This window comes from Phasianus colchicus, chromosome 2 (genome assembly GCF_987193195.1).
Source record: "Phasianus colchicus chromosome 2, bPhaCol1.hap1.1, whole genome shotgun sequence".
Lineage (NCBI taxonomy): Eukaryota > Metazoa > Chordata > Aves > Galliformes > Phasianidae > Phasianus > Phasianus colchicus.
In genome coordinates, this window is record NC_143437.1 from 41927770 (window position 1) to 41954243 (window position 26474).

A 26474-nucleotide genomic window follows, 5' to 3' on the forward strand; every position below is an offset into this window, starting at 1 on the left:
TGGTAACACTGCTGTGAACGTAGAGTCAATAACAAAGAGTACAAAAAACCATTTAATGCAAAGTTAAATACAATACAAACTTTATTAAAAATAGGTTGCAAGTGAAATACAGTAGAAATGGGAAACTACAGCAGTTTTGATGTTTTTCATAATAATGCACAGACAAATATGAAAAGCACTTTTACACATATTCACACTTGACCCGAATGCCCAATAGCGGCCAAATCCACTCAACTGAAGGTTATAGATATATTTTTTTTTTTGCTAAGCCTTTTTCAGATTCTAGCAGCAACAGTAATTCAGCCACAGCATAAGTTTTTTTCCTTAAGAAAAATGTGTCACTGTAAGGCTGCTAGTGTTCTCAAGATAAGTTGGGAGAGGCTTGCTTTTCCTGATTAACAGACATAGCAAGCATGCAGATCCTTCATTAACACTTTGAACCAGTTTAATCTTCTACTTCATATTTAACAGGTGAAACGGTAAAAGCACACTTTCAAATAAGAAACCTGAAGTACGTAAAAAATATTTACACTCCAATTTTCATCAACTTGCATTTATTTATCATACAACTCTTATTAAAAGTGATTTCTTTCCTAAGGCAGTGAAAGTCTACCCCTTTGTATTTGGAAGTGTGCACAATTCCCTAAATATATATTTATAAGAGAACAATATGATACAGGAAAAAATCATCTAAAGCCAGTAAAGGGCTTTGTCAAATAGAAAATTTGTTTGGAATCACAATATATATTGTCTTAACATCACACAATGAAAAAAACTCTGATGAGGTCCTTATTCCCAGCATCATCAGCTACATAAGCGTAGCTGAGGAAACGGTGGGAGGAAGAAGATTAACAATTTAAAATTAAATAAGGCTATTACAGTGTGAAAAAATAGCTTGAACTGCCAAAAATATTTTCAGTACAACAGTGATAGAATGTTAGTAAAGCTAGCTAGACTAAAGAAGAGCTTACTAGCACTGCTTCTTCAGCATGAGTAGAAATGGATTGCTGCCAGCAGACCAGGTCTTACTAACATTCCCACTCCCAGCCAGCAGTAGTGTATTCAATGCTTCACACCACACTTGAATATGCCAGTTCACTTCTCCATAGGAAAAAACAACAACAAAACAGGACAACAACAACAACAAAAGAAACAACCCCAAAACAAAGATATTGCTGAACTGCTAATAGCAGACTTATCAATACCATTCCATGTCTATTTGCCTAGTAACTTCTCATCTACTGTTCCAGGAAAACTTACCTATCTTTTCTACTAACTTTGGAAATGGAAATCCTTGTCTTTAACACATGACAAACATTTTGGTCCTAGCTGATGAACAACAACTAGCTTAGCCTCCTATCTATTGCTTATGTAATTTTTAATGAAACAAATAGCCCTAGGCTTTTCACCTTCACATTTCTGAAAGCCTGATGCACAAATAACAGGGGTGCATCAACACAGACTTTTCCATCATTACAGATAAATTCCACTTTTAGACCCAACAAATATGCAGGAATAGAAATGTTTTATCTCAGATTTTACCTACAGAATGGGAGTTATCCCAATGCTAAATCATGGTATTGATAGGTTGATCATTGTATGAACACTACAGAGTACGGCAAACTTGCATATAGAGTCTACTTAAGATAGTGGCCCAGATATCATCTTCTTACCTAAACAACCTAAAGTACTAATTTCTAGTGCACAGTTTAGTTTAGGCAGTTCAAGCTATTCTCACTCTCTCTGCTCAGCAGCTAAAGAAAAAAAAAAAAAAAAAAAAAAAGCGTGTCTGTGAAACACCAGGAAACAGAACTTATCTTTGACAAGTGCTACTTGGTCTGGTGCACAAGAACTTAACCCCCAAAACAGAAAGAAAAGAGTTACCTTCACGTGATTCATCTCTAAAATTTTACAGTGCTTTCCTTGTATAAACCACAAGCTCCTGGCAAAGTAATCAGTTTTCTTGCTATTGCAACATCTCTAAATCTTAATTAACAGTCTTAGATATAGAGGAATCAAAGTCACTCATTTTGGAAAATATTCATTTTCTGTTCATTAGTAGTGCCCCTCATCTCAATCCCTCAATTCAGAGATCTTCAGTTACATCTGATAAGGTGCTTTAATCTTATTTTGTGTTCAACTCATTTTCCAGTTCCATTAGTTTCCTAGAGGCTTTTACTTTATTGGATACATCTTGACCCTGTGAAAAAAGTCGCTGGCGTTCCCTGAACGTCAAATTTTCTGGTGCTCCAGGTAAATCTGTATCTTGACTGGAAAGGGAAAAGAAAGCCTTTGTTATAATTCTCATCTACAATATCACTAAATATAATAAAATTCTTAGTGATGTGCATTAACTGGCAGAGTTTTACTACAGCAGAAGTCTTGGTTTAGTCGTCTGCAAGGTTTTGTTCCCCACACGTACCTTCAATTCTGATATTCTGCTGTCGTTTAGATTAGCAGAAGCAGATCACAACCATCTCTGGCACGTAAATACAAATTATATTACTTTGCTTATTTTCAAAGTGAAGCACAGATGTAATTAAGACTATCTATACCAGCACAGCACTGCTGTTACAGCTTCCTACAGCAGCAAGTGCCTAGGAAAAGCACCGAATACAAAACTTGTACATATGCCTTGGTAAACAAAGCTACTAGTACTGAAGTACGTAGTAGGGGCTGCAATCCAGCACCCCTGTATTTTATTCTATACTGGCTAAGTTTAAGTGCAATTGTTGCCCGAGGTATTGAACAGTTCTTTATCCTTGAAGCAACTAAAAACTGAAGTGTTTCTGGCCACCACAACGAAGATCTCAAATCACTCTTAGTCATAGCTGTAACAACACTTTATGTACATGATTACCTCTCATATAATAAAACTAACATGTATTTCAATTTCATGATCAGAAAGCTCCAAGAGCTCTCTGCTCTGCACACTCTACTGAAACAGTAAGTGTTTTAAAATGCAGGAAAAGAGAGCTAGCAGCTTCTACAGAATCCTATCCAAAGCCCAGCTGCATCTTCAGTAAGTGGCACAGTAACCCTTGCAACTTACAAGATACAGTCCACATTATTTATGCTTACTATAAATTTGGGAAGAATTCCACTTGAAGGTGCTGTTCAGATTTTTAAATACACCTAAAACAGTTCAAACTTTTCATTTGGAATATTCTGTTTGCTTTGCTATAGCACTGAAATCTGCTGTTGTAAAGTAGCACTTCAGATCACCTAAATACTTGTGTGGAATTTGCACTTCATCATAACCCAAGACATGCCACAGAGAACTGCAGAACTCTTCAGTAGCCCCCAGAGATGTTGCAGCAGAAAGTACTGCAGAAGTTAGCTACATCACATGACTCGAAGTTAACGCTTAAGGGACTCCTGTGTGTCACCTTTTAGATCGTTTGTCTCTTGGATCCCGATAAACTTCATGGGCCCCAACCGCTGCTCCTGAAGATCCAGTGTATGAATTTATTCCTTGTGCAAAAGAAAAAGTAAGTTGAAGGACAGCAGTTGCAAGGCAGAAGTTTTATATTGTATTTCTTCAAAAAGGTGCAGTGCTCCTTTCAAGAAATCACCTCAAACCAGAATTGGAAATAGAGGGTCATCTGACTTGTGCAATATTTAAGAACAATACTACTGAATTCCATGCCCTCTCAAAACAGACGTAATTTTTTATTCCTAATGTTAAGTTGAAATACATTTTTTTTTAGATTATTCTGCACACAGTAAATCGTGGTCTTTATCTTTTTATGGTATACTGCAAGACAGACATTAAAAGTTTGAGAAGACTGATGGAAAGAGCAACGTGCTTCACTATCCCATAACAAACTCTACAGGGAATTAGCTGCAGCTGCTCTCTTTAGAAAGCTAAAAGTAATCTATGATTACTATACAACATCTTTGCAATCCAGCAATCAGAGCTTTTTTCCACTATTTTGTCTGATTACATAAGATGTATGCATTACAAGATGCCTCCCACCCCTGGCTTTTGTTTTATATTTCAAGCAAGCATCTTGCAGCACTGCACCTTTAGTTTAAGTTGATATAACACATAGGTTTTACACATCACATTAATTCTTTCTAAAGGCCACAAGACAAAACCTTTCCTTTCCAATCGAAAAATTTACTAAATTTATACTGCATTCAAGACCACATTTCTCCTAATGACTGTCTGGATGAGTGAAAAATAAAGGGTCAGATTTGTCTCCGGACAGTTCTGGTCTCAAATATTGCACGTTATGTCTTGTGAACCTTATTCTGTACAGAAGGAAATGTTTGCTTCTTCCACTGGTATACATAACTTCTAACAAGTACTCAATAAAATAAGAGATGGTACAAGGCTGGAAGACACATTAGCAAGCACATTATTGGCTAAATATTTTTCACCCCAAATTTGTAGTGGGTCAAATCATACTACATATGCCAGCTGAATTAACAATTTTTTTCCTTTCAGACATGAGTCTTACATGCATTTGGTACCACCCTTCCCTACTTGGAACATACTGTTTCCATGTGTTCCACCTACTTTCTAACAGAAGTTTTGATATTAGTGTTGGCTATTTTCTTGGCTAGTTGATAGAGCCAATGGTTTTAAGCAACACAGTGGAAGAAGGTTACGAGAGCAAAATTTGCAGAAGCGTGGTTTACTAGAGTTAGCATTCAGAACAGAAAGGAACTGTAAAGGACAGTAATGTAACAAGAGTCAGCGAGATGGGAGATGGTAAACTGCACAGTGAATTCTGCATTTTGTGCAAACGGCTTTGTACGTTACGCAGGCAGTCTTCATAGAAGCTTGAGCAATCAGGTGAGGTTAACCTGTTCTCATGGCTAATTTAAAAATTATGAAATAAGAGTATTCAGAATTAGTTGTATGGTTTATGAATTAGGTTATTAAAGGCGAAGCATCATACTATTGTACATCCTTAACTGTTACCAAAAACCTAACCAAGTCTTTGTAGGTTGTCCTTCTGAATGTTTTCCGGAGAACAAACACATACACACACAAAGTATCACTGAACATTTCATTTTCCTGAGATTCATATTTCCACAGAAGTTAACAGAAAGCAGGAGGATTGGGAGATGCAGTTAAATATGAAATGGCATTCTGGGTTTTGGATGATGGGAGGCAGCAAGAGTGGTGGTGACAACTAGTGATGGATAGTTCTGGAGTTAATTTATTACATATTCAGCTTTCAAAATGCCAAATAAGGAAAGGAAGAAAGGGCCTTTGGAATTGTATGTGCTGTGATGGAAGGCATATTTATACTTGAGTCGGTGTCAAATAAGAGTTTCTAGAAAAAGAAAGTACTTTGAAAGAACAACAATTCAGTACATACGTACAGCACAAAAATTCCATGTGAGTAGCCTGCTTCAGAACATTCTTAAGGGGCAGATGGCAACGTAGTCTAAGTGTTTAAAGAAAACCTTTTATGTGTAGTTCTTGTCACTCTTTAATTCTTTGCAACATAATGAGTTTGAAAACTAGATGATTTCTGACAGAAAACTGAGATTTGAAAACAGTTTCGGCAGGTTTATCAGTGGACTTGCTTGTATGATAGGCATGTAACTGAAATATCCGCATTTGTAATGTAGCACCTAGATACCATAGTGTGCCTACTTATACTCCCATCTAATGACTGAGCAGTGAAAAGCAAAAGCCTTTTCTCACTTCCTTTTAAGATCTGGAACCAGTGGTAGAGCAAGAAAGGAGTGACTGATGATGTAGAAACTACAGAGACTGATACATCAAGAGGTCTCATAGGCAATACTTGGTTAAATAAACTTGTTTTTCTTTCTTTAAAATGATTAATAGTGAGGACATCTTTTATGCAACTAGGATGCTGTACTGACCCCCAACAGTGAAACTGCTAAGTGTCAACAGTATTAGTTGGGTGGTAATTGTAACAGAGCTAAACTCTGACCCTTCAGGAAGATCAAAACTACACAATGTTGTGCAGAGCTTCTCTGTGATCCTGGAAGCTGTCTGCATCAGAAACAAGTATGCTCTGCAAAGAACAGGATTTCTTGTTGGAAAACTATTTGAGCCTTGGCTGAAAAGGATTCAGGCAAGAAGCACTGAGTATTATGCACTTGTACAGTTTTCCACATTCTCTAAGTTGTATTACTACATGACTGTAACTGTGATAGAAGTGCTTCTGATAAACAATACCCGATCTGTGGCTACTATGCTCACTATGACCAAAAAACATCATACCTCTGTTTAAAGAAATTTAGTATTTTTCTATAGTGATTAGGTGACCAGGAAGGGGAACAAAGATATGCCAGACTTTCATGTTTCACTGAGACTAAGACTTCAATCTAGTCAACAAGCTGTCTGTTCAGGTAGAAGCCAGCATAGACACCTTCCCTTGCTTTCTCAGGTGACTTATGACTTTCCATTTTAGAAGTATGATTTCATACGCTGAACTGGTTATCAAGACATCCACTGAATTCTAACAGTAGCAAAAAGATCAAACTAGGAGAACGTTATGGCTACCACTCCCTTCAGAAGAATACACAAGAGTACAAATGTAGGGGAAATGCTGTCAGATGCTGTTATTTAAAGACGAAACTCCCACACTCATGGACTGCACACAGAGTAGGATTCATGCATATTTGCATATTCAAAGAGTGAAGTACGTAAGATTTTTCCTTTGAAGCAGGTTCAAAAAAATTAGCATGAAACTTCATACTGAATCACTGTTAAATTCATGAGTGTAACTAAACTAGTACTCTGCAGATAAAATATGGTTCTGAAGTTACTAGCAACTAGAACTCTACTTGAAATTTAACTCCATTATGGTTGTCCACTTGGAGTTATAAGAGAAACAAGATGAGGAGGCACAAAAATATAAGGGTGTGGAAAAGGGCAGGGAAAGAGCAAGGCACAGGGTGCACAGATGAAATTGAGATTTTTGTCCCTGTTTACAAGAAAACTGCACCGTACAAAGCAGAAGTACAAAAATGGTGCTGAATGAATTCAACTTACTACATGTTCTGTATAGTTCTTGGTGCTCTTAAATTTAAGAGCTATACCTAGGAAAAGTCATTTTAAAGCCATTTGCACATATTATTAAGAGAGAGAACCCTGGTACCAAAACCAAAAGCAGACAATAGCTCTGTTCATGAACCCAATAAAAGAAGATTCCTGTGTTCAAGAAAGACACACTTCCAGATGCCCTGAGTAACCAGTGGTCATACAAAACAAATCACTGAAAGATACAGAGTGAGAGCCAAAACCAACAGTACTTTGAATTGGTTGAGTAACAGTTAAAATAAATTTGAATTCATTGTGTGAAAGATGAATTTTTACTTTTGAAGAGTTGGGGTAAGGAATAAGGAAATTTGAGAGATCAAAACAATTAAAAATGGGAAGATTCACATTAATATTAGGATTTAAGTTAGATCACCATAGTGAAAATAGTGATTAAGTGAAAAAAAAAATCACAAAGGAAGTGATTTGATCTACAGCATCAGAGTTGAAAACATGAGGACAGATCCGTGGAGAAGATCGATTTCACGGTGTCTACCTTTAGAGCTGCTGGCATGGATGAAACTCGGTTTGTTTGGTGGGGGCGGGGGCTGGCTTTTTTTGGCAGCAGTACTGTTGGCATTGACTGGAGATGACTGGAATGAGTTGGAAAGAAAGAGGCCATCTGAAACTGGGCGAGGTTGGCGGGAGGGCTGCTGTGGTTTAAGGGTGGCAGGAGGAAAGTCACCATAAGATTTTCTTGTGCTGGAGTACTTATCCTGACCTGCTAGATTGGAATCCTCCTCCTCCTCATCATCATTGTATGCAACAAACTTGGCAGTATAAATCGTGTCAGGGGAGAGGACCTGTGTTTTGAGGTAAGAGGTGTTTCGCTGAGGTGGGGGAGGAGGAGCGTTAGATGAAGGGGTTGGGGATGGGAGTTCATATTCCCGTGGAAGTGGAGGTCTGTACAGACCAGGCTCGTCTGGTTCCAGCAATCTTCGTTCTGCTTCATCGTGCTGCCTGCGCCTTTCAGCCTCTAAGCGATTATAATACTCCTCTTCCTGTCGCCTCTGTAAGTCCAGAGGAAAAAAAACACAGTGGTCAGCATGGCAGACGTTTCAATCTAGGAGCTTTGAGTTTCCATCAGAGCTACAAACGTCTTTTTTTCATCTCCTTTTTTGGCAACAAGCAACGCTTCTACATGAACTCATACTAAGATTATTTACTACTATGAAAAAAAGGCCTTCTCCCTGTAACACAGCACTGCTGTTATTTCCAGGTTTACTAGAGGCAGTGTAAATGGCAAAGCAACTAACTGCCTACGTGACCTAAGGGCAACTCCTGTATTTATTACTGAAAATATAACTACAGTTAATAATGGGTATATTCACTAAAGCTGTAAAGAATCTGTGGGAGAGAAAATAACTAAAACTAACTACCACCTTAAAAATGGAACTTTATAATCCTACTGCAGGCTTATTGAACAACAGAGCCTTGGAATACACGATTCCTAACAAAGCTTCAAGTATGAACAGCAGGAAAACTGCTTTCACATAAAAATCCAATTACAAAGAGCCTTTTAAAAAAAAACATCAAATGATGCTTTTTATAAAAGCATTTATAAAAAGCACCTTTCTAAAAAAAATGTGTCTATGATACACAAGGCTATTTACCACTGAAAAAGCCATGAAACATGCCTGTATTTTCCAGTTTTAAAGATCTGTATTGTTTTTAAACTTCATAGCATTTAATTTTGTTCAGCTCTTGTCTAAGCCACACTGTAAATTAATGCTTTTTTTTTTTTTTTTTTTTTCATAATTTACTCTGTAGCTTGGTAACACATGAAGATGCATGTTTGGAAACTACACATTACAAAAAAATATTTTGTCTAAGCACACTGTAACTTCTGCTGGGACTATGTGACATTTTGAACATTTCTTTTGTTCTTCATTTATGTTTAAAAATATCCACTTTAGCTGCTCAGCACCGAGTCTGGTACTACAAACAAATCTGATCTAGTTTATCTAGAGCAAAGACAAGAAATTCATTTCGTTATACTTGTCTCTAAAGCCAGCAGGATGGTCAGATGGTGCTGAGCCCCTAGTCAGTAGATGCACAAGCACCTCAGTCCAGTTCTGTCAGTGAAAATCTTTCAAGAGCGTGAGTAGCACTGCATCACTGTCAGAAACCAGAACAACCTACTTTTGAGAAAACCAGGAGATGCAATAGGTTTTAGCCTTAACTCTTCTAAAAGGCTCTGCAAACAAGCCCTTGTCACTGCTAAAAACCTTCAGCTGGAAAGCCTACTTTATTACTTCTGCAATACCACTGGCTTCTAGCTATCACAAATGGCAAAATTTGCTTGCCATGACTCTTATCACTAATTTGGTGCATTTAACCCTTGATGACCCAAAACTGAGCTGTTACTGGTCAGGCTAAAGAGGAGAGGCCTGTAAGAACTAAGAACTCCTGCTGCCCTCAGAAGACCATAACCTTTTCTTCTGCCTCTCTTCTGGTCCGCTCCTCCTCTTGCTGTCGGCGTTCCTCTTCCTGCCTGGCCCTGTCTTCTGCTTCTCGCTTGCGCATTTCTTCCAACTGTTGCTGCCGTCTGCGTTCTTCATCCTGTAACTAACAGAGACACACCTTTACTTTTTCATCACTCACATAGGTAGAGGTTAAAAAACAACAACAAAAAAAACTATACACTGAGCATTTGTATCTAAAAACAATTCTGTAGAAAGTGCTGTACTACAGATTAACAATACTGCTTTCACAGGTGAAGATCGCGCTCTGATGTTGTTTTCCCTAAAGTCTCTCTTAAGAATAAAAGCTGGGAAAACAAGAGATGCACAGAACTACACACTTAAAAACAGGCAGAGAGACATTTTTAGCAGTCGTAACGAACCCCTAGCAGAAGATTGAGGTGACACATGCTCCAGACTGCTTCAGCAATATCTGAAGTCTCACAGGCAACAACAAGGTGAAATTAAATACTTGGAACCAACAGTCCACAGCCCTAGCAGCCGATGGGTTTTTCATCTGGGATTAGTATTTAAGCACCGGAAAATCACGACTCATTAGTCAAAGGGTCAATCCATTTAAAGAAACAGGCTCATTCAGCAAGTCTGCAAATAGTCTCAGGAGATAAATAAAATCTCCCACTGTATCTGCAACAGATGTGTTCGGAAAAAAAGCAGAGCGAGGCAAAGAAATCTTTGCTCACAAGAACAACTAATATCCAAGAGACAACACTGCTTTGTAAGTGTTTGTGATAAACACTGCACAGGTAAGAAAAATGAGCAAAATCCCAAACTTTGCCCAGTTCTCTGAAGCTAACAGTATCTGCTCTTGTTGGATAGGAGCATTCATTGACATAACAACATTCATAAATAGAAAGTACTTAGACTACATCCTGCTTTGCTTTTTACTTTGACATGTTTGAAAGTGATGCTTTTTTATAAGATCCTGTCACTGACTGGCGTACTTTACTACACGCTGTACTTAACACTGGCATTTCTCTATTTCTGGATTTGTTCCTCAACCCAGCTTCACTTGTATAGAATGGCTCTTAAGGAACAAAGCAATGATGATACTAAGCAAAATTTAGTTCTAATAAGATTTTTCAAGAACAACTTCCACATAGATGTGTGTGGTTTGTCTCCTGCAGTCTCTGCTATTTAAGATGAAATGTATTTTATAGACTGTACATATACTCTCTATCAGATACTGGCCTAAGGTTTTCTAATGAGTTTTTTGATCAATTCTACAAAACTCTGTTCTTTCTTATTCTACAAATTTTCTAATATTTACTTCCCTCTATGATTCATGTAACATTTCTCTCTTATGCCCTTATGCAACTGCACTTCATAACACTTGCCTTCTACATCATACAACAGCTATAGAAACAACTGCAGCAAAACCACCTCTAATCTGAAGCGTTACAAATCTCTATATTTAAACACAAAAGCTAAAGAGCAGAGTAATTAATTTCATCTGGGGAGGAGACTGGCAAACGTGTACTTGGCGATGCTACCTCTGAGTAAATTTGCCTTATTTGTAAGCTCTGTAATTCCTAACTCACTGTTACAAAAAGATGAAACTCAGTATACACTGTAGAGCAGGGAAGAAAGTAATTAATCTACCACCTACTTCCATTAAAACCTTGTCTGTCTTGTTTATTAAGACGGCATTGTTTTAGCAGAGGAGACAGCACTGTCAAAACGAAAGACAGCTACTAATTCAGAAGAGTTAATGGAAGGGAAGTAATTTCCTCTTAAAAAAAAAAAAGGCACAAAACTGCACAGAAGAAAAAAGTACAGAATTCTTTGACTTCGTCTCAGTCACATTTAGAGTAAAAGTCTAAACACAGTAATGACTGATTCCAGATGACTGCATTAATACCTTTGTGCTCAGGAACAAAGGGAAGCTAGTATTGTTTTGTTATATTTGTTTGTGAGCTTAACTAAGGGAAAACTGGTTTCCATATAGGGGCTTATGTCAACATACAAACCATAATAACTGTGGAAGACAACCATACAAATCAAAGCCTATTCTAACATAACACCTAGGACAAAGGCTAGAAATAACAAAGGAAGCACAAACAGGAATACAATAGCTATTACCAAGGGATACTTCCTTTCTTGAATGATTAGTAAAACTAGTTTCTACTGTGGAGCTTTCAGAGGATGGCAGGGAGCACCAGGATGGCAAGGCATGCCAGAGCACGTGAAGACTGTGTGTTTGTGGTTGCATACAACATTATGCAATTCACATTGAACTACCAGATTTTCAAGATCTTTACACGGCCCTCAACTAACAGTCAGAGGAAGATAACAGGGAGAGAGAAGTAGAGAGAATTCTGCAGTATCAGAAGTGCGAAGATAGGCGTGGGATTGGCACGCTTGAAGGAAGCCTCAGATCCCAGATAAAACTCATTCCTCCAAGCACTGCTTAGAATGCTTTAAATAAAGTTCCTGATGAACCTTACTTTTATACCTATTTACTTCTGACAAATAAACCCTCTGTTGGTTCAGGCCATCAACCCATCTGGTGCAATGTTCTATGCCTGACAATAGCTTCAAGGATCGCTGCCATTTCTGCGGGCCATTCCTCCAGTATTTCCCCAGCATTAGCACTGCACTAGGGATGCATCCTCCTGTGTAATCCTTTCATTAGCTACTCACAGATGCAAGACCTGTGAATCTGACTAACTCATTTTTTAAGGTTGCTGATACTGTCTGAATTCACAGCCTTCTATAGCAGAACGGTCCAGGAGCTTACAACCTGCCTGGTCAAGAACCTTATCTACCTGGTCACAGTTCCACAGACCAAGGCACTGGCAAAACAACTAAATAAACAGAAGTAGTAATAAGTAAAAATATTGCTAAATACTGCATCTGAAAACTCCACTTGTCGATTACTTCAAGAAGTTTACACGCTTCACTTCTTTCTCTGCTGTCAACTGCTCAGAACCGATAGACCACACAAACACATAACTGAGTACTTCAGATGTTCTTATAAGTATGCATTACTTGAATATGTATTTTAAAAGCCTGTGTTGTGTTTTTTTAAATCAAGAAGTGAAGAAATATCCAAATCCATATTTTGAACAGTGAAGCTTACAGTTCTTTTCCAGCAACACAAATTAATGATACTCACAGGACTTGCACGAATTACCCTTCTTTCAAACTAGCATAGTAATGACACAATACTTTGAAGGTGATATAGTTCTACATCCAGAGAGAAAACTGTTTCTCCCCCCACCCCGTGTACCCATTCCCAATGAGAGCAATAAAATACAGAATTAACTGAAGTCTTAGCAGGTAATGCCTCAGGTTGAAAGCCTGCCATGTTTTAGACAACAGACAATAGCATTAACCATCTGAAACTGAAATTTGGAAAATAAAATATGGTAACTTAGTATATGTGACCTACTTGGAAATATTAGTTCAGAAGTATTTCTTAAGTTTATAGTCCATTTTTACTTCAATGAGAAAACTCCACACATGGAAGAGCAGGTTTCAGCATGTGGCTAAATACTATGTTAAATCATAGTAAGCTATGCGTGTTTGTTATCAACAGAATTCAAATATTCTGTATTATTAGGCTCTCAGAACAATTCACTTTATATCAGAAGGGAATGGCACTGCTAGAATTCTTCTAAAACAAGAAGGGGGGGGGGAGAAAGGAAGAAATCTTACCTCACAGTTTGATCACTCAAACTGCTTAGTAAGACATCATAAACACAGTGACAAAACACCGAGTACACTATTTTACATCAGACTGCTGCTACAACAAACAAATCAAGCCTGCAGGCAGAACACAACATCTAAAAGGAGAGAAACACGGGGGAAGGAGTCACCACATCTGGAAACATTCAAATACATGCTTATAGTTAACTTACTGTTTAATGTATCAAAATGATTTTTGAACACCCAAAGATGGCAAATCATCATCCAAAGCACAGAAGACAATTATTATTAACATCAGAAATTGAAACGTGAAAGATATTAAGGAGAAAGAAACAAACATACCAAGTCTAGAACAGAGATTGCTGGCACAGCAGTCTGCTGCAGGTAGTAAGAAAGGGGAAAAAAAGAAAGATGCACAGTGAAAACAAAGATAGGTTAGACTTATTCTATTTCAAAAGCATTTTCTTTTATTTGTTAAGTCAGATGTTTTAGAAAGACAAACTGAACTCCACAAGCTCCTGAAATACAGACAAAGAAACAATCAGATAATTCTTTTTTTTTTTTTTTTCTTTTTAATCAGTACTGTTTAAACTCATCCAAAAGCTCAGTTTTTTGCTACAGATGCTGTTTATTGCATCTCTTATAGTACAGACAGTGAAATGTAACTCAAATGCAAACATCAATTCTGCTCAAAACAGCTGTTATTTTTTAGTTTCAAAATGCTGGAAGAACTTCATGCACAAACAGTATTAGAAATCCAGCACTTGCGAAGAAGACTGATAAAACCCTATGCAACACAATTGGCTTTTCATTAATGACACATGGCTTTTTTAGTTTTGCTACAGTAAAATGTTAAAGACTTCTGTGAAAATGGCAGTTTTATATGGATTTTTATGCCTAGAGGTAACTGCCTTCATGCTACAAATTACATGTTAGCTGTGCTGAGCTTTAACACAACCATTCTGCCAAAGATATATTTATCCTTTCCTTTCTTCAGTTTCCAAGCTTGAGGTATCTATTGTTTTAAACAGTAATAAAGTTAGCCACAAGAAAAAAGGAAAGCAATGCAGACTGCAGCAAACACAAGAACAGCAAGTTTAGAGAATCAAGCAGCCAAAACAATCCTGAACTCAAATATTACTCAAGCTGATAGCAATTTCCGAATGCCAAAATACACGTGCAAACATTTATCAACAAGTAGAAACTGCTTATCACAGAATTAAGTCAACTTTTCAAGATAAACAGAAGACAGTGAATTACAGAGATAGTTTTTAAGCCTGTGAAAGCATAGTTATTGGTACGTAACTTTGGTATCAGTGCTATTCAGAGAAGAAAAATTCTCCTACGTGAATTGTTTTCCAACAACAAGAGATTCAAGAGACTTTGAGAGACAGCAACTAGCAGTGGAGTGATAAAACTTTTATCAGACTATCCAGCTACATTATCTTAGTACATATATTATGGTCTTTTACAGTACTGAAGCTAAGCAAACTCTGTCCGATGCTGATATAATCGTACACCATGCAAAATCTGCAAGTTGGAGCCCTGGGCAGGGTACATGAGTTGCTACAACGAAATGACATGGCTCAGCCTAATGCTTCCACCCAGCACTGTTAGAGGTGGTGGTAAATGCAGAGTTAACATCTGCCTCATGCCCCAGCCTATGATTGGAGTGGACCAACATGGTGGAAACTCTGTTCCCTGGTAACATCATATCTTCAGTGTCCATTTCAGTTCCAAGAACTCTTACAGGTACAAATATTTGAGAAAAAAAAGGAAAAAACACTGTTTTTTGTTTCTGATTCTGCTACAAATTTTCACGACTTCAAATATTTTTGCTTGAGTTCTTGTAAGCAAATTCTATCCAGTGTTTAACTTTCTAATCCTGGTCCAGCTACGTGGCTAAATCCCTTTGTATACAGGGAATTTCTGCAGCCGCAACAAGAAAAGTAAATTTGACTGCCAACTTACATTCTTTAATAGGTAGCTATGACACCTTCATAATTCATTGTTTAACTGGTGAAGCCACTGTAAGCAAGCAAGAGCTCCTACAGTAATTTTAAAAATTAAAGACAGTCAAGACAGCTCCGTTCTCCTTTACCCTATTAGGAGATCAAAATACTCAGACAAATCCAGAGACCCCACCAAGACACACAATTACTACGCTTTTGTCTAGAAAGGATTATCCCATTTTACCCTTGCTCTTCTTTCTGCCTCCAGTCGCTGCATGATAAGCATAGTATCCACATCATCATCCTCTTCTTCTTCATCATCTTCATCCTTTTGCTTTGATTCCTGAAGTCGCTTTTGGAACTGCCACTCTAGCATGAGTTTGCGCAGGCGGTCGTTCTCTTCAGCTGTACGATCAGGTTTGTTCTGAAGATCCTGAATCTCTTTACTCAGCATGTCCACAATGTGCATCTGCTGCTGCTTCTCCAGTTTCTCCTTGGCATCTCGTTTCCAGGGGTCTGGAGAGAGGCTGTCACTAGAGGACAATTCTTCCTTGCTGATAGTAATGTACTGCAGATCTCTCCGCTCAATAGTCCGAGGCTGCTGTTGTGGCTGCAACTCTCGAATGACTGTTTCTTGAGACCTCTGGAAAGTTGCAGTTTTTTCTGATTTCACTTGTTGAAGGGAAACAGGAGGAACCACAGGCTGGGGAGGAATTAGTGGCTGTGAACGCATTTGGCCCAGTTTTCTCTCTTGCTCACGGCGTTTTCTTTCTCGTTCTTCTTCCAAACGTGCCTTTTCCTTCTCATACCACCTCTGGTGCTCTTCTCGTTTTTTACGCTCAGCAGCAGCCACCTGAGAAGATGCTTGTGCTCCTACTTGGTTTGGTGGAGGAGGGGGAGGCAGAGGCAAATCCATTTGTGGTTCATCAAATTCAGCTGCATAATGAACTGGAGGAGGTGGCGGCGGAGGAGGAAGATCTGTTCTGATGGGCTGGGAAATGGCCACTGGAGTTGGCTGGGTTGTAGCTGGAGTTTTCCAACGGCCAGGTCCACTTTTAGTTAAGCAAGAACCAGGTGAAACTGGTTTGGATGTATGGTTCAGGTGCTCTTGGCTAGACGTGCTAGAATCCACAGATGAATTCATCCACTGATCGCTGTCTGACTTCCGATCTATGTACTCTATATCCTTCCGGATAACAACTTCCAAACGATTCCTCTCTGGCTGGAAAACTTTATCTCGGAGTTCTTCCTGGGATCGAGCCACACGCTGGAAAAAATTAAACAAAGCATCTATTTCATAGTCCACCTCTATTAAAACATATTTTTGAAATACTAAAAGCCTAAATGGCTCACAGACTGCATTCTTATTACTGAAGGTAATTACTTTTAGAGAAGTTCAGCATTTCCATGACAAGTAAGTTTCTTAAAATCAACAATAAAATACTCCTCCCAGTCATTTTAACTCATTCAAGCAATAGGAGATTTTACAACCTCTGAAATGCCTGGAAACCTGGACTGGGAGAAAGGAGGAAGATGAAACAGAGCTTAAGCTGAGCCTCCCCAGCTCACAGACTTCCTCAGGACTCTCCCTACCATAGGAGCACAAGAGCCCCAGCTGGTAGCTTGGACCAGCAGCACAAGCACACCAGCTCTGCCATTCAGGCTTCAGCTGGCTTGACAAAGGGTCTTCCTATTAGGAAGGCAAACAGAAAGACTACTGAGGAGAAGATGAGGGAGCCTCTGCCCATCCTCCCATTAATAAGAGAGATGACTCAGCTGGAAGCTCTCATTATGACAGTCATTCATGGGTACGGAATATGGAAAGTCCTATCTAGTTCTACCTGTTTTTGGAACATGGACTTAATGCGTCAAACACCAGGTCTCTTTGTATTCAAGCTTGAGGTACCACTGTGCTATACAATCTTCAGGAAAGGAATACTAGGCCCTAAATTAGGGTTATCAAATCTGTTAATTGTTTTCTAGCAGCAAAAATTCATGCTTTGAATGATAGAAAATAGTAAGCACTGAACACATAATGTACCAATTATCAACAACTGAGAGAAGATTAACAAAGCAAACTCCTTTTCTTCTTCCTCCATCAATGACCTTAGCTGTAACCTCAAAAGAATGCCTTCTTTGAAATGAACAAGTGTATTTTTTATGCTCTACTAGTTCAGCAGATCTGAACACACAGCTATTTGTGTTAGATTTGCTGTAAAGATGCACCTAACCAAACAGTTTGCTAATACATTTGGAGCAGAAAACAGGAATTTCACATCAGTGAAAAGCTGTAAAGACTTATTTATATCTTTATTTATTGAAGTCTATTTTCCTCCCTTTTCAATCTGAAGTATTGCATGGTGGGGAAAAGTATGTCTACACTTTCAATGCTTGTAGGGTGCTAAAACTTCTAGTTGTTGGTTTTATGAAAATGCTTCAACATTTTAATCCTTAAGACCATAGCTCAAATTCTGTATCTGTCAACAACTTTAACAGATGGGGTTCATCTTACCAGTTTTAACTGCCCTGTCTAAGCTACTCACTTAAGCTTGCCCTAAGCAGAGGAGAGGTGCACGTCCAGATGGCAGTTCATCCCATTAGGAGAAATGGAAATACTAGCCTCCCCCTGCCACAGCAGCTACAAGACAGCCAAACATTAACTATACAGCTCAGATTAGGTGAGATGAATTAATGAAATATGAAGAAGTTAAGCAAAGGAATTCAGCAAAATATTTCCATAGTTACACGACACATTCGTTAACTCATAATCTCCTCCTTCAAAATTACCTTTCAAAATCCTACTTTGGGTATAGCATCTATTTTCTTTACTGGAGGAATAATTATAATTTGATACCTGTGGTACTGAAATAAATACATACACTTAGCGAACTAAGCTTTTATCCAAGTAACTTTTCTCTCTATTCACTAATATATGTGGGATTACTCAATGTATCAATCCCTAGTTATTTTCTATGACACTTCTATGATACTTTATATTATAAAGTAACTTAGATGACAATGCTTTTCAGAAAGTAAAGCATACTGAGTCTTAATGAAACAAAAAAAAACCCCAACCAAACAACAAAAGAAATATTTTTTCCTCTCTTAGTTTTTGAGAGATGAAGCTGTCTCTGGTAGATTAGAGAGAGGAAAAAAAAAAAAAAAAAAAAAATGTAGCAACTGGATTTCGACTACCAAGATTACTAAAATCCATATAGGAAATGAAAAGTCCTCATTTAGTAGAACAACATTATTATCTTTCTACTTTATAAAGGTAAATTCATTTCAGGTCAAGAAGCATTTGCATTTTGATAGCAGGGAAGTTATCAATGGAAGTGAAAAAAAAAATGTAGTTTTAAGGGTGTGGGTTCTTTTTTCCTTTTTTTTTTTTTTTTTTTTTTTTAAATTAGAGAAGGCAATGTGTTTCTTCAAAGGCCTTGGATAGTTTTCAAAATACTGTGTTATTTCATTTTTAATACTTCACTGTCACTTAAATGATGCACCCTGCAGGCAAAGAGATTTTTTCCACATAAACCTTCTTAGAGGAGTGAATGATTTACTTTAGTTACAGAAAACTACAAAACATTTTACAAGATAAACCCTACTACCATCTATTCCCCATTGTTCTGATTAATGAGGACATAAAACATCCCAGGTAAAAAGTCTGCATAACTTGCTAACAAAAATTCTATGGCCAAAAAAACAAAAACAAACAAACAAAAAGTAGGGTTCCTGATCCCAAGCCAGAAGTACAGTTATCCCCCTCATCTGTGCTATGGTCTAACCAATATTCAGCAGTTCAGAGATCATAGAGGACTGACTGTTCCGCAAAAACGCTTCCAACAAACTGTGAGTGAAACAGTTTCATCTACTTCCCTCCATCTCCCTCTTATATTTAGGAAAAAAAAAAAAAAAAAAAAAGCTTCTGACCTGCATTGTAGTATTGATTGAGTGATTACTCTCTGCCTGGATCTGTGGTTTCTCTTCATAATTTGGCCACTGACTCTGAGCTGGACCCATTCGATCCTGGGATTTTGAAGCTGGGAATGTGAAATATTCTCTGGTATAGGTCTGTGTTGGGATAGGATAAGCTTCAGGTCGTGGAGGCAGAGTTTGTTCCTGAAAAAGACAGAATGAACGTAAGATAGAATTTTCTAATCACACAGATTTGTAAAGAATGTTTTTCTAACCATGTGTTTCTTAAATGTTTTGTTTTGCCTTGTGAGAATATTATTTGTCTGGAATAGAGGTTTTCAAATATAAACTGTGGTTAGGACTAATATCTTTACGGTCTGAAAACAAGTATGCAATATTGCACAAGCCAAAGAAATTGCAGTTTCGTGAACAAAAAGTAATAAAATCACACAAAGTTGTCTTAATCTTTCATTAAACCATAGTAAGTAAAAACACCACTCAGTCACTAGCACCAGCATTATGTACAAATATTTGAGATACTGCTTTGACTTAAGCACACTGATCCATTGATAGCTAAGGAAAATTTACTAGCCAGCATTTTCTTGCCACTTCTGACCTCTGTACAAAGATTTCCAGTCGAGACTGAGGTTATTTTGGTGGTAGTTCCAGATGCATAAGCATTCTTTCCCCCAGGACTTGGAGGCTGATCTGTCGGAAAGTTAAAGGAAACATTTACACGCCTGTTAATATTAATTTACATAACTTAATATAATAATAGTATTCACAACACAAGTATGATTTTTGCTTTGAATAATTCTAACAAGAGGCTTGCTCCAAACGTTACAACTACATCATTATTCAAACTCAAACTTAATCCTGCTTTTTTTTTGTTTTTTTTTAAATTCTGTTTTCTTTTTAATCAAATAACCCTTCCTCTCCCCTCCCCCCCGCCCCACCCCCCTTTGGAATTGAACAGCCCTTAAAGTCAGTGAAAGAGACATCTACCTCTACGAGAAGAATAATCTGACTTACTTGCTACATTGGGGCTGGAGCGATGATCGGCTCTGTTCTTCATTAATCTGTCATCTCCTGGCAGCTTCTTTGGTTCACTGTACTCCGTCCAGGGCAGCTGGGGGCTCTCGGGTGACCCATTTTGCGTGGAGTTGTTATACAGCTCAAAACCTTCACTCTTTGGTCGGGGTTTACCTGAGCCACGGCGGTCAGAAACTGTAACAGTCGATATACATTTTCCCCCTTCACTTATATTAACTGCTGTCTAGAGTATTCTTTTTTGAACAGGAGTTAGTTGGCACTTAGAACAAAAATTGAGTTTCTGGCATAGCAACTGATGAATTTTAAAACTGTTACTTCCTTGGATACACACTTCCTCTTTCTTATCAACTGTAGAGGATTCGTTTAATTCAAAAAAGAATCTTTGCTTCCAAATAGCTTTTGAAAAGATACAACGTTTGGAAAAGCCAAATGTGCCTTACTAAAAAGTCTCTTGGAGACTCACAGAGGCATATGGTATCTGGAATGGTGTTGTAAATCGCGATAATAGGGATTTATTCTTTTAACCCGTTCTTTTCTATATCCTATATACACAAAAGGGCTTCCTTTATAAAATTATTCTGCGCAGGACTTGTATTTTGGCTCTATGAAGTTCAACGATAAAAATATCGAAGAACTTATAAGACCTGACATAGCTTTTAAACTAGAAATATTTATCTCATAATTTCTAAATAAAAACCTATCACAAAACATGTTCCAGGGGTTTCTGGTTTTATTTTTCTCTCTTAGTAATTACATTACACTCTCTGCTTATAAATCCCATGAAGAGAGAAGCCTTTATGAAAGGGATGGAAAAGCTATTGAAATTGTAATAGTGTTTGTATTCATTATATTTCATAATTAAAAATTATTTCAAAACCACGACTGTACTTTAATACTTTTTTTCTTAAAAAAAAAAAAACAAATGCAAAACATTTACTATACATTAGACAAATACAATTTTAAGTACTATTTAAAAGTCAGTTTGTCTTTTCACAATAAAAGATATCCTTCCTTTCTATGCAATTAATTTTATTTTTTTATTTAATATTTTGGAAAATTACTATGAATTATTGTATTTTCTGTATTCCTAATCCTACAATGATGTTATTGTCATCAATACTAGCATTTATTTATTTATTTATTTACCTCTTTGCATCATTGGAGATGGCTGATTTAGCAGGGTTGCTAGACCATGGTATATTGCTCCTTGTTTTGCTACTTCCAGTGTTACTACAGAACCTGTCCTTGTCATAAGTTCTGCTGCCCTGCAACAGATATTAAAGCAAATTAAAAAAAAAAAAATCAAGCCCAATACTTCTTAGTTCTCCTTATTATAATTTTGTATGACATGATTTCTCATTTTTTTTTTCTAGTAACCTTTTGTATGAGAAAACAGTTTCTGACTAATACTTTAAATCATTATGAAAAACTATTAAAAAAACCAATGATAAATTTACTGAATAGACAACACGTGCATGCAAGGGTTTCTGCAGGTATAAGTTAGAAGCCAAAATATTTAAGAATTAGAGTAAGAACAGTTTCCTAAAAACTGGAGCCCCAATATGCAACACCATATCTCCTACAGAGAAAGTAAAAACCCAGTGTGCAAAAAAATGAGTCTAAGACTTTGTGCAGTAGATTGCTCTGAAAGTAATGCCTCCTATTTATTTCCATTGAAATTACAACAGATACAAAGATCACAACATCACTATTAGACAGAGCACATTCACAGCTATAAAACACTATTTTTCAACATAGTCACCACCATTAACTATGAATTTTTGCCAGTGATGAAGAGCCTGCATGGTGTACTTGTAAAAATCTGCACCAACAGAGGTGATCTACTGTTTCACAACTGCTGTGATGCCTCACTGTGCTCACATCCACTTTTCAATCTCCAGAAACATTCAGCAAGTATCAATGAATGTCAATGGAAGAATTTTTTTTCTGCACAGAAAAATTTAATGACACCCCTTTGCTTCATACACACTTCCATGTCAGATGCCATTTGGCCAGACTTCTCTTCAGCTGCCATCTGTTGCACAGCAACAACATATAACAGAATACTGGTGAGAAGGCTCAGTCTCTACTGCCATATCACCAACATCCAACTGCGATGCTATGGGTCAACACAATAAAATAAGAAGCATTACTCTTGCAGGAGCCCTCATATTACCCTAGTATTTTTTTTTTTTCCACATAAAGACACCAAGAGAGAGCATGCCATACCTTTCCTGGGACAGCCCCACCAAGCTTCGACCATCCACACTGAGCAGCTGATCCCCTGCTGCCAGACGACCATCCTAATTGCATATCCAGAAAAAAAAAATTAATTCACCAATGCTAACTTAAATGCTAGCAACTACTCATGCAAATTAGTAAACAAAGGATTTAGAAGTATTTCCAAATGAGCTTTCCATCCTTGAACTTCTTACATTTAAAAATATTACTAACCACATCTGCAGCACCTCCTTTCACAACAGACTTGACATATATTCCAAGTTTGTCTTGACCAGCACCCTACAGAGAAAGAAACATCAATTTATTTCATTTATATTTAATCTCTTATGCATTCCTCCAATTTTATTCAAAATTTTACATGTCTAGATATACCTCTGAATTCTCATTTTTTATTTCCCCAGCCTGCAAAAAAACCAAAAACCAATAACATGGAAGAAAGTTAAGCTCACTTAAAAAGTAAGTTTTGAAATTAGGCTTCTTGAACCTGAAAACACTGCATGAAGTAAACAGTATTTGATCTTAATACAAGCTTGAAAAATAAAAAAGAAAATATATCAACTAAATCTTTTATCTTAGGAGTTTGTGTTAATCCTCTTCTGATGAGACATACTTTTCAACACAATTTTTTAAGTATACCTGTGTATTCTGTTCCAAAAGACTGCCCTGTTATCCTTGCTAATACCCAAACCACACAAGGTAAAGTGCAGATTGCCTATTCTGCTCTGAGCATATGTGACAAAAAGGAACAGAAACACTTTTTACATTTATTAGGACTGTAAAGGACCTAGGAAAAAGCAAACAGTGCTTTTGCTTTTAGGATAAACAAGTAGACATTGTAACTAGTACGAATTTTAGAACTATCCAAGTCAACATTTAAGCCCACTGCAGAACCATGCAATTCTGTTCATAAAACAGCTGCCTAGAAGTATGCCGCTAAATTTTAAAAGGACTGTTAACACTAAACATATTGCTAGACAACCAATGGGTCTGAGGCATGAGAACACGAGCATCTATTCAAGCCATGCTGTTGCATCACCACGTACTCAAATTTACGAGACACCACAGAGAAGTCTACACAACTAGATTAGTATCACAAACCCTTAAACTGTCACTTACAGCATACCACAATCATTTCATTACATACGATAGCAAAGCATGCCAATTAAATTCATTTGCACATCACTCAAGACACACTAGAACTAAATATGAAGTTTGCAACTGAACAACTTCTAATGTACCATTGTTTTCTGGAATTACACCCCAAACCGTTTTCATATTGAATATGCAACTTCCCCACTCTCCTACTCTTCCAACTCCTTTTCTTCTTTCATGAGGAAAAGGATTCATCACTTCCATCATCATCATCAAGTAGAACAAAAAAATACAGATTTTTCAGAAACAAATGTTAAAGTTGTCCGAGAGGTGAAGGATCTAATTTTTTATTAAACCTTGAGTCAACTCCAAATATTTACTCAACAGTCACAGAATAGGAATTACTTTGAGCCCCATGAGTCAAGACTGGCATTCAGCATGTCCTCATTTCTCATAACAATTGCAAGGAAAGGAAAGGGGAAAAGGAAAGGGGAAAAGGAAAGGGGAAAAGGAAAGGGGAAAAGGAAAGGGGAAAAGGAAAGGGGAAAAGGAAAGGGGAAAAGGAAAGGGGAAAAGGAAAGGGGAAAAGGAAAGGGGAAAAGGAAAGGGGAAAAGGAAAGGGGAAAAGGAAAGGGGAAAAGGAAAGGGGAAAAGGAAAGGGGAAAAGGAAAGGGGAAAAGGAAAGGGGAAAAGGAAAGGGGAAAAGGAAAGGGGAAAAGGAAAGGGGAAAAGGAAAGGGGAAAAGGAAAGGGGAAAAGGAAAGGGGAAAAGGAAAGGGGAAAAGGAAAGGGGAAAAGGAAAGGGGAAAAGGAAAGGGGAAAAGGAAAGGGGAAAAGGAAAGGGGAAAAGGAAAGGGGAAAAGGAAAGGGGAAAAGGAAAGGGGAAAAGGAAAGGGGAAAAGGAAAGGGGAAAAGGAAAGGGGAAAAGGAAAGGGGAAAAGGAAAGGGGAAAAGGAAAGGGGAAAAGGAAAGGGGAAAAGGAAAGGGGAAAAGGAAAGGGGAAAAGGAAAGGGGAAAAGGAAAGGGGAAAAGGAAAGGGGAAAAGGAAAGGGGAAAAGGAAAGGGGAAAAGGAAAGGGGAAAAGGAAAGGGGAAAAGGAAAGGGGAAAAGGAAAGGGGAAAAGGAAAGGGGAAAAGGAAAGGGGAAAAGGAAAGGGGAAAAGGAAAGGGGAAAAGGAAAGGGGAAAAGGAAAGGGGAAAAGGAAAGGGGAAAAGGAAAGGGGAAAAGGAAAGGGGAAAAGGAAAGGGGAAAAGGAAAGGGGAAAAGGAAAGGGGAAAAGGAAAGGGGAAAAGGAAAGGGGAAAAGGAAAGGGGAAAAGGAAAGGGGAAAAGGAAAGGGGAAAAGGAAAGGGGAAAAGGAAAGGGGAAAAGGAAAGGGGAAAAGGAAAGGGGAAAAGGAAAGGGGAAAAGGAAAGGGGAAAAGGAAAGGGGAAAAGGAAAGGGGAAAAGGAAAGGGGAAAAGGAAAGGGGAAAAGGAAAGGGGAAAAGGAAAGGGGAAAAGGAAAGGGGAAAAGGAAAGGGGAAAAGGAAAGGGGAAAAGGAAAGGGGAAAAGGAAAGGGGAAAAGGAAAGGGGAAAAGGAAAGGGGAAAAGGAAAGGGGAAAAGGAAAGGGGAAAAGGAAAGGGGAAAAGGAAAGGGGAAAAGGAAAGGGGAAAAGGAAAGGGGAAAAGGAAAGGGGAAAAGGAAAGGGGAAAAGGAAAGGGGAAAAGGAAAGGGGAAAAGGAAAGGGGAAAAGGAAAGGGGAAAAGGAAAGGGGAAAAGGAAAGGGGAAAAGGAAAGGGGAAAAGGAAAGGGGAAAAGGAAAGGGGAAAAGGAAAGGGGAAAAGGAAAGGGGAAAAGGAAAGGGGAAAAGGAAAGGGGAAAAGGAAAGGGGAAAAGGAAAGGGGAAAAGGAAAGGGGAAAAGGAAAGGGGAAAAGGAAAGGGGAAAAGGAAAGGGGAAAAGGAAAGGGGAAAAGGAAAGGGGAAAAGGAAAGGGGAAAAGGAAGGGGAAAAGGAAGGGGAAAAGGAAAAGGAAAAGGAAAAGGAAAAGGAAAAGGAAAAGGAAAAAGGAAAAGGAAAAGGAAAAGGAAAAGGAAAAGGAAAAGGAAAAAGGAAAAGGAAAAGGAAAAGGAAAAGGAAAAGGAAAAGGAAAAGGAAAAGGAAAAGGAAAAGGAAAAGGAAAAGAAAGAAAGAATAAACCTGTAGTAAATAACTAAAGAAAGGACACTTTCTGAGTCTGGGAGGAATATGAAGGTAATTTTTAAAAAAAAGATTACTTACTGAAAAATGAAACATCCAAACAGCAGAACATATATATATATATTTTAACTTAATACCCAAAGAATCAGATATACAGTCAGAAGATAGATAAACTAAATGAAAACCAAAAATCTTCTTCCCCAAGCCAACTGTGAGGCAGATGAGGGAGGATGATTCAGGTGACAGAACACCTAGGCTTCCAAAAGTTATGCAACAAGATCTCTTATCAGGAATCCTTAAATTTAAATTTTCATGAGGTAAGAAAGAAGTTGTCCCAGTATATTAATAACTAGTTTAACAAAGGATAGGAAGCTTTTACTTTTTACATGGAATTAACCGGTTAGAAAAGCCCTAAATTAATGTGCTGTTCACCGGGGCAACCAATAATGTAACTAAATTTGTCATATAGAAACAGAAACCAGGTAAGTAAAACCAGGGGTTGGAGAAGAGTAATGTGATTAAGAACTGGTGCAGAAAAACGTACTTTTACTAGTCAAAATGTGAAGTAATGCTCTGATCTTTGGCATAAGCAGCCCAGAAGAGTTACCACTTCTCTTAGTTGGGAATTGCAAATTAAGATGACTGCCTCTTTCCTATGCCACCAACCACTAAGAAATCTAAAGGTAAGCTCCTTTAGACGCAAACAGGTTAAGTTGTCAGCAGCAAGAGTCACCCACCTACTCCTTTACTCCCATGCACTGTGTGTAATTTCAGAGATGAAGCAACATTTCCTTGGAGGCCAGACTAACCAAGACTAATCACAAGTCTTGGGACCCGGGAGTGGTGCTGCTTTATTCAGCTCTAACTTCAAAAGATGTTA

The 26474-nt window shown here is 37.8% G+C and overlaps 1 protein-coding gene across 28 annotated transcripts in view; it reads right to left on the reverse strand.

Annotated features, from left to right (window-relative positions):
- Positions 1–78: 78 nt before the first annotated feature.
- Positions 79–26474, reverse strand: part of AFDN (afadin, adherens junction formation factor) — a 113314-nt gene continuing 86918 nt past the window's right edge. For 7 of the 28 annotated variants that reach the window (XM_031613160.2, XM_090135495.1, XM_090135490.1 and 4 more), the window contains 11 exons: positions 22539–22604; positions 22314–22387; positions 21231–21349; positions 20064–20258; positions 19648–19739; positions 19047–19235; positions 15361–16383; positions 9467–9601; positions 7755–8043; positions 3390–3474; positions 80–2270 (listed from right to left, as the gene is read on the reverse strand). In XM_031613160.2, coding sequence (XP_031469020.1) covers positions 2126–2270; positions 3390–3474; positions 7755–8043; positions 9467–9601; positions 15361–16383; positions 19047–19235; positions 19648–19739; positions 20064–20258; positions 21231–21349; positions 22314–22387; positions 22539–22604 — 2412 coding nt within the window. In that variant the 3' untranslated portion in view covers positions 80–2125. Of the gene's footprint in view, positions 2271–3389; positions 3475–7529; positions 8044–9466; positions 9602–13506; positions 13543–15360; positions 16384–19046; positions 19236–19647; positions 19740–20063; positions 20259–21230; positions 21350–22313; positions 22388–22538; positions 22605–26474 lie in introns of those variants that run through there. The other 21 variants (XM_090135486.1, XM_090135482.1, XM_090135484.1 and 18 more) reach the window with 11 other exon arrangements.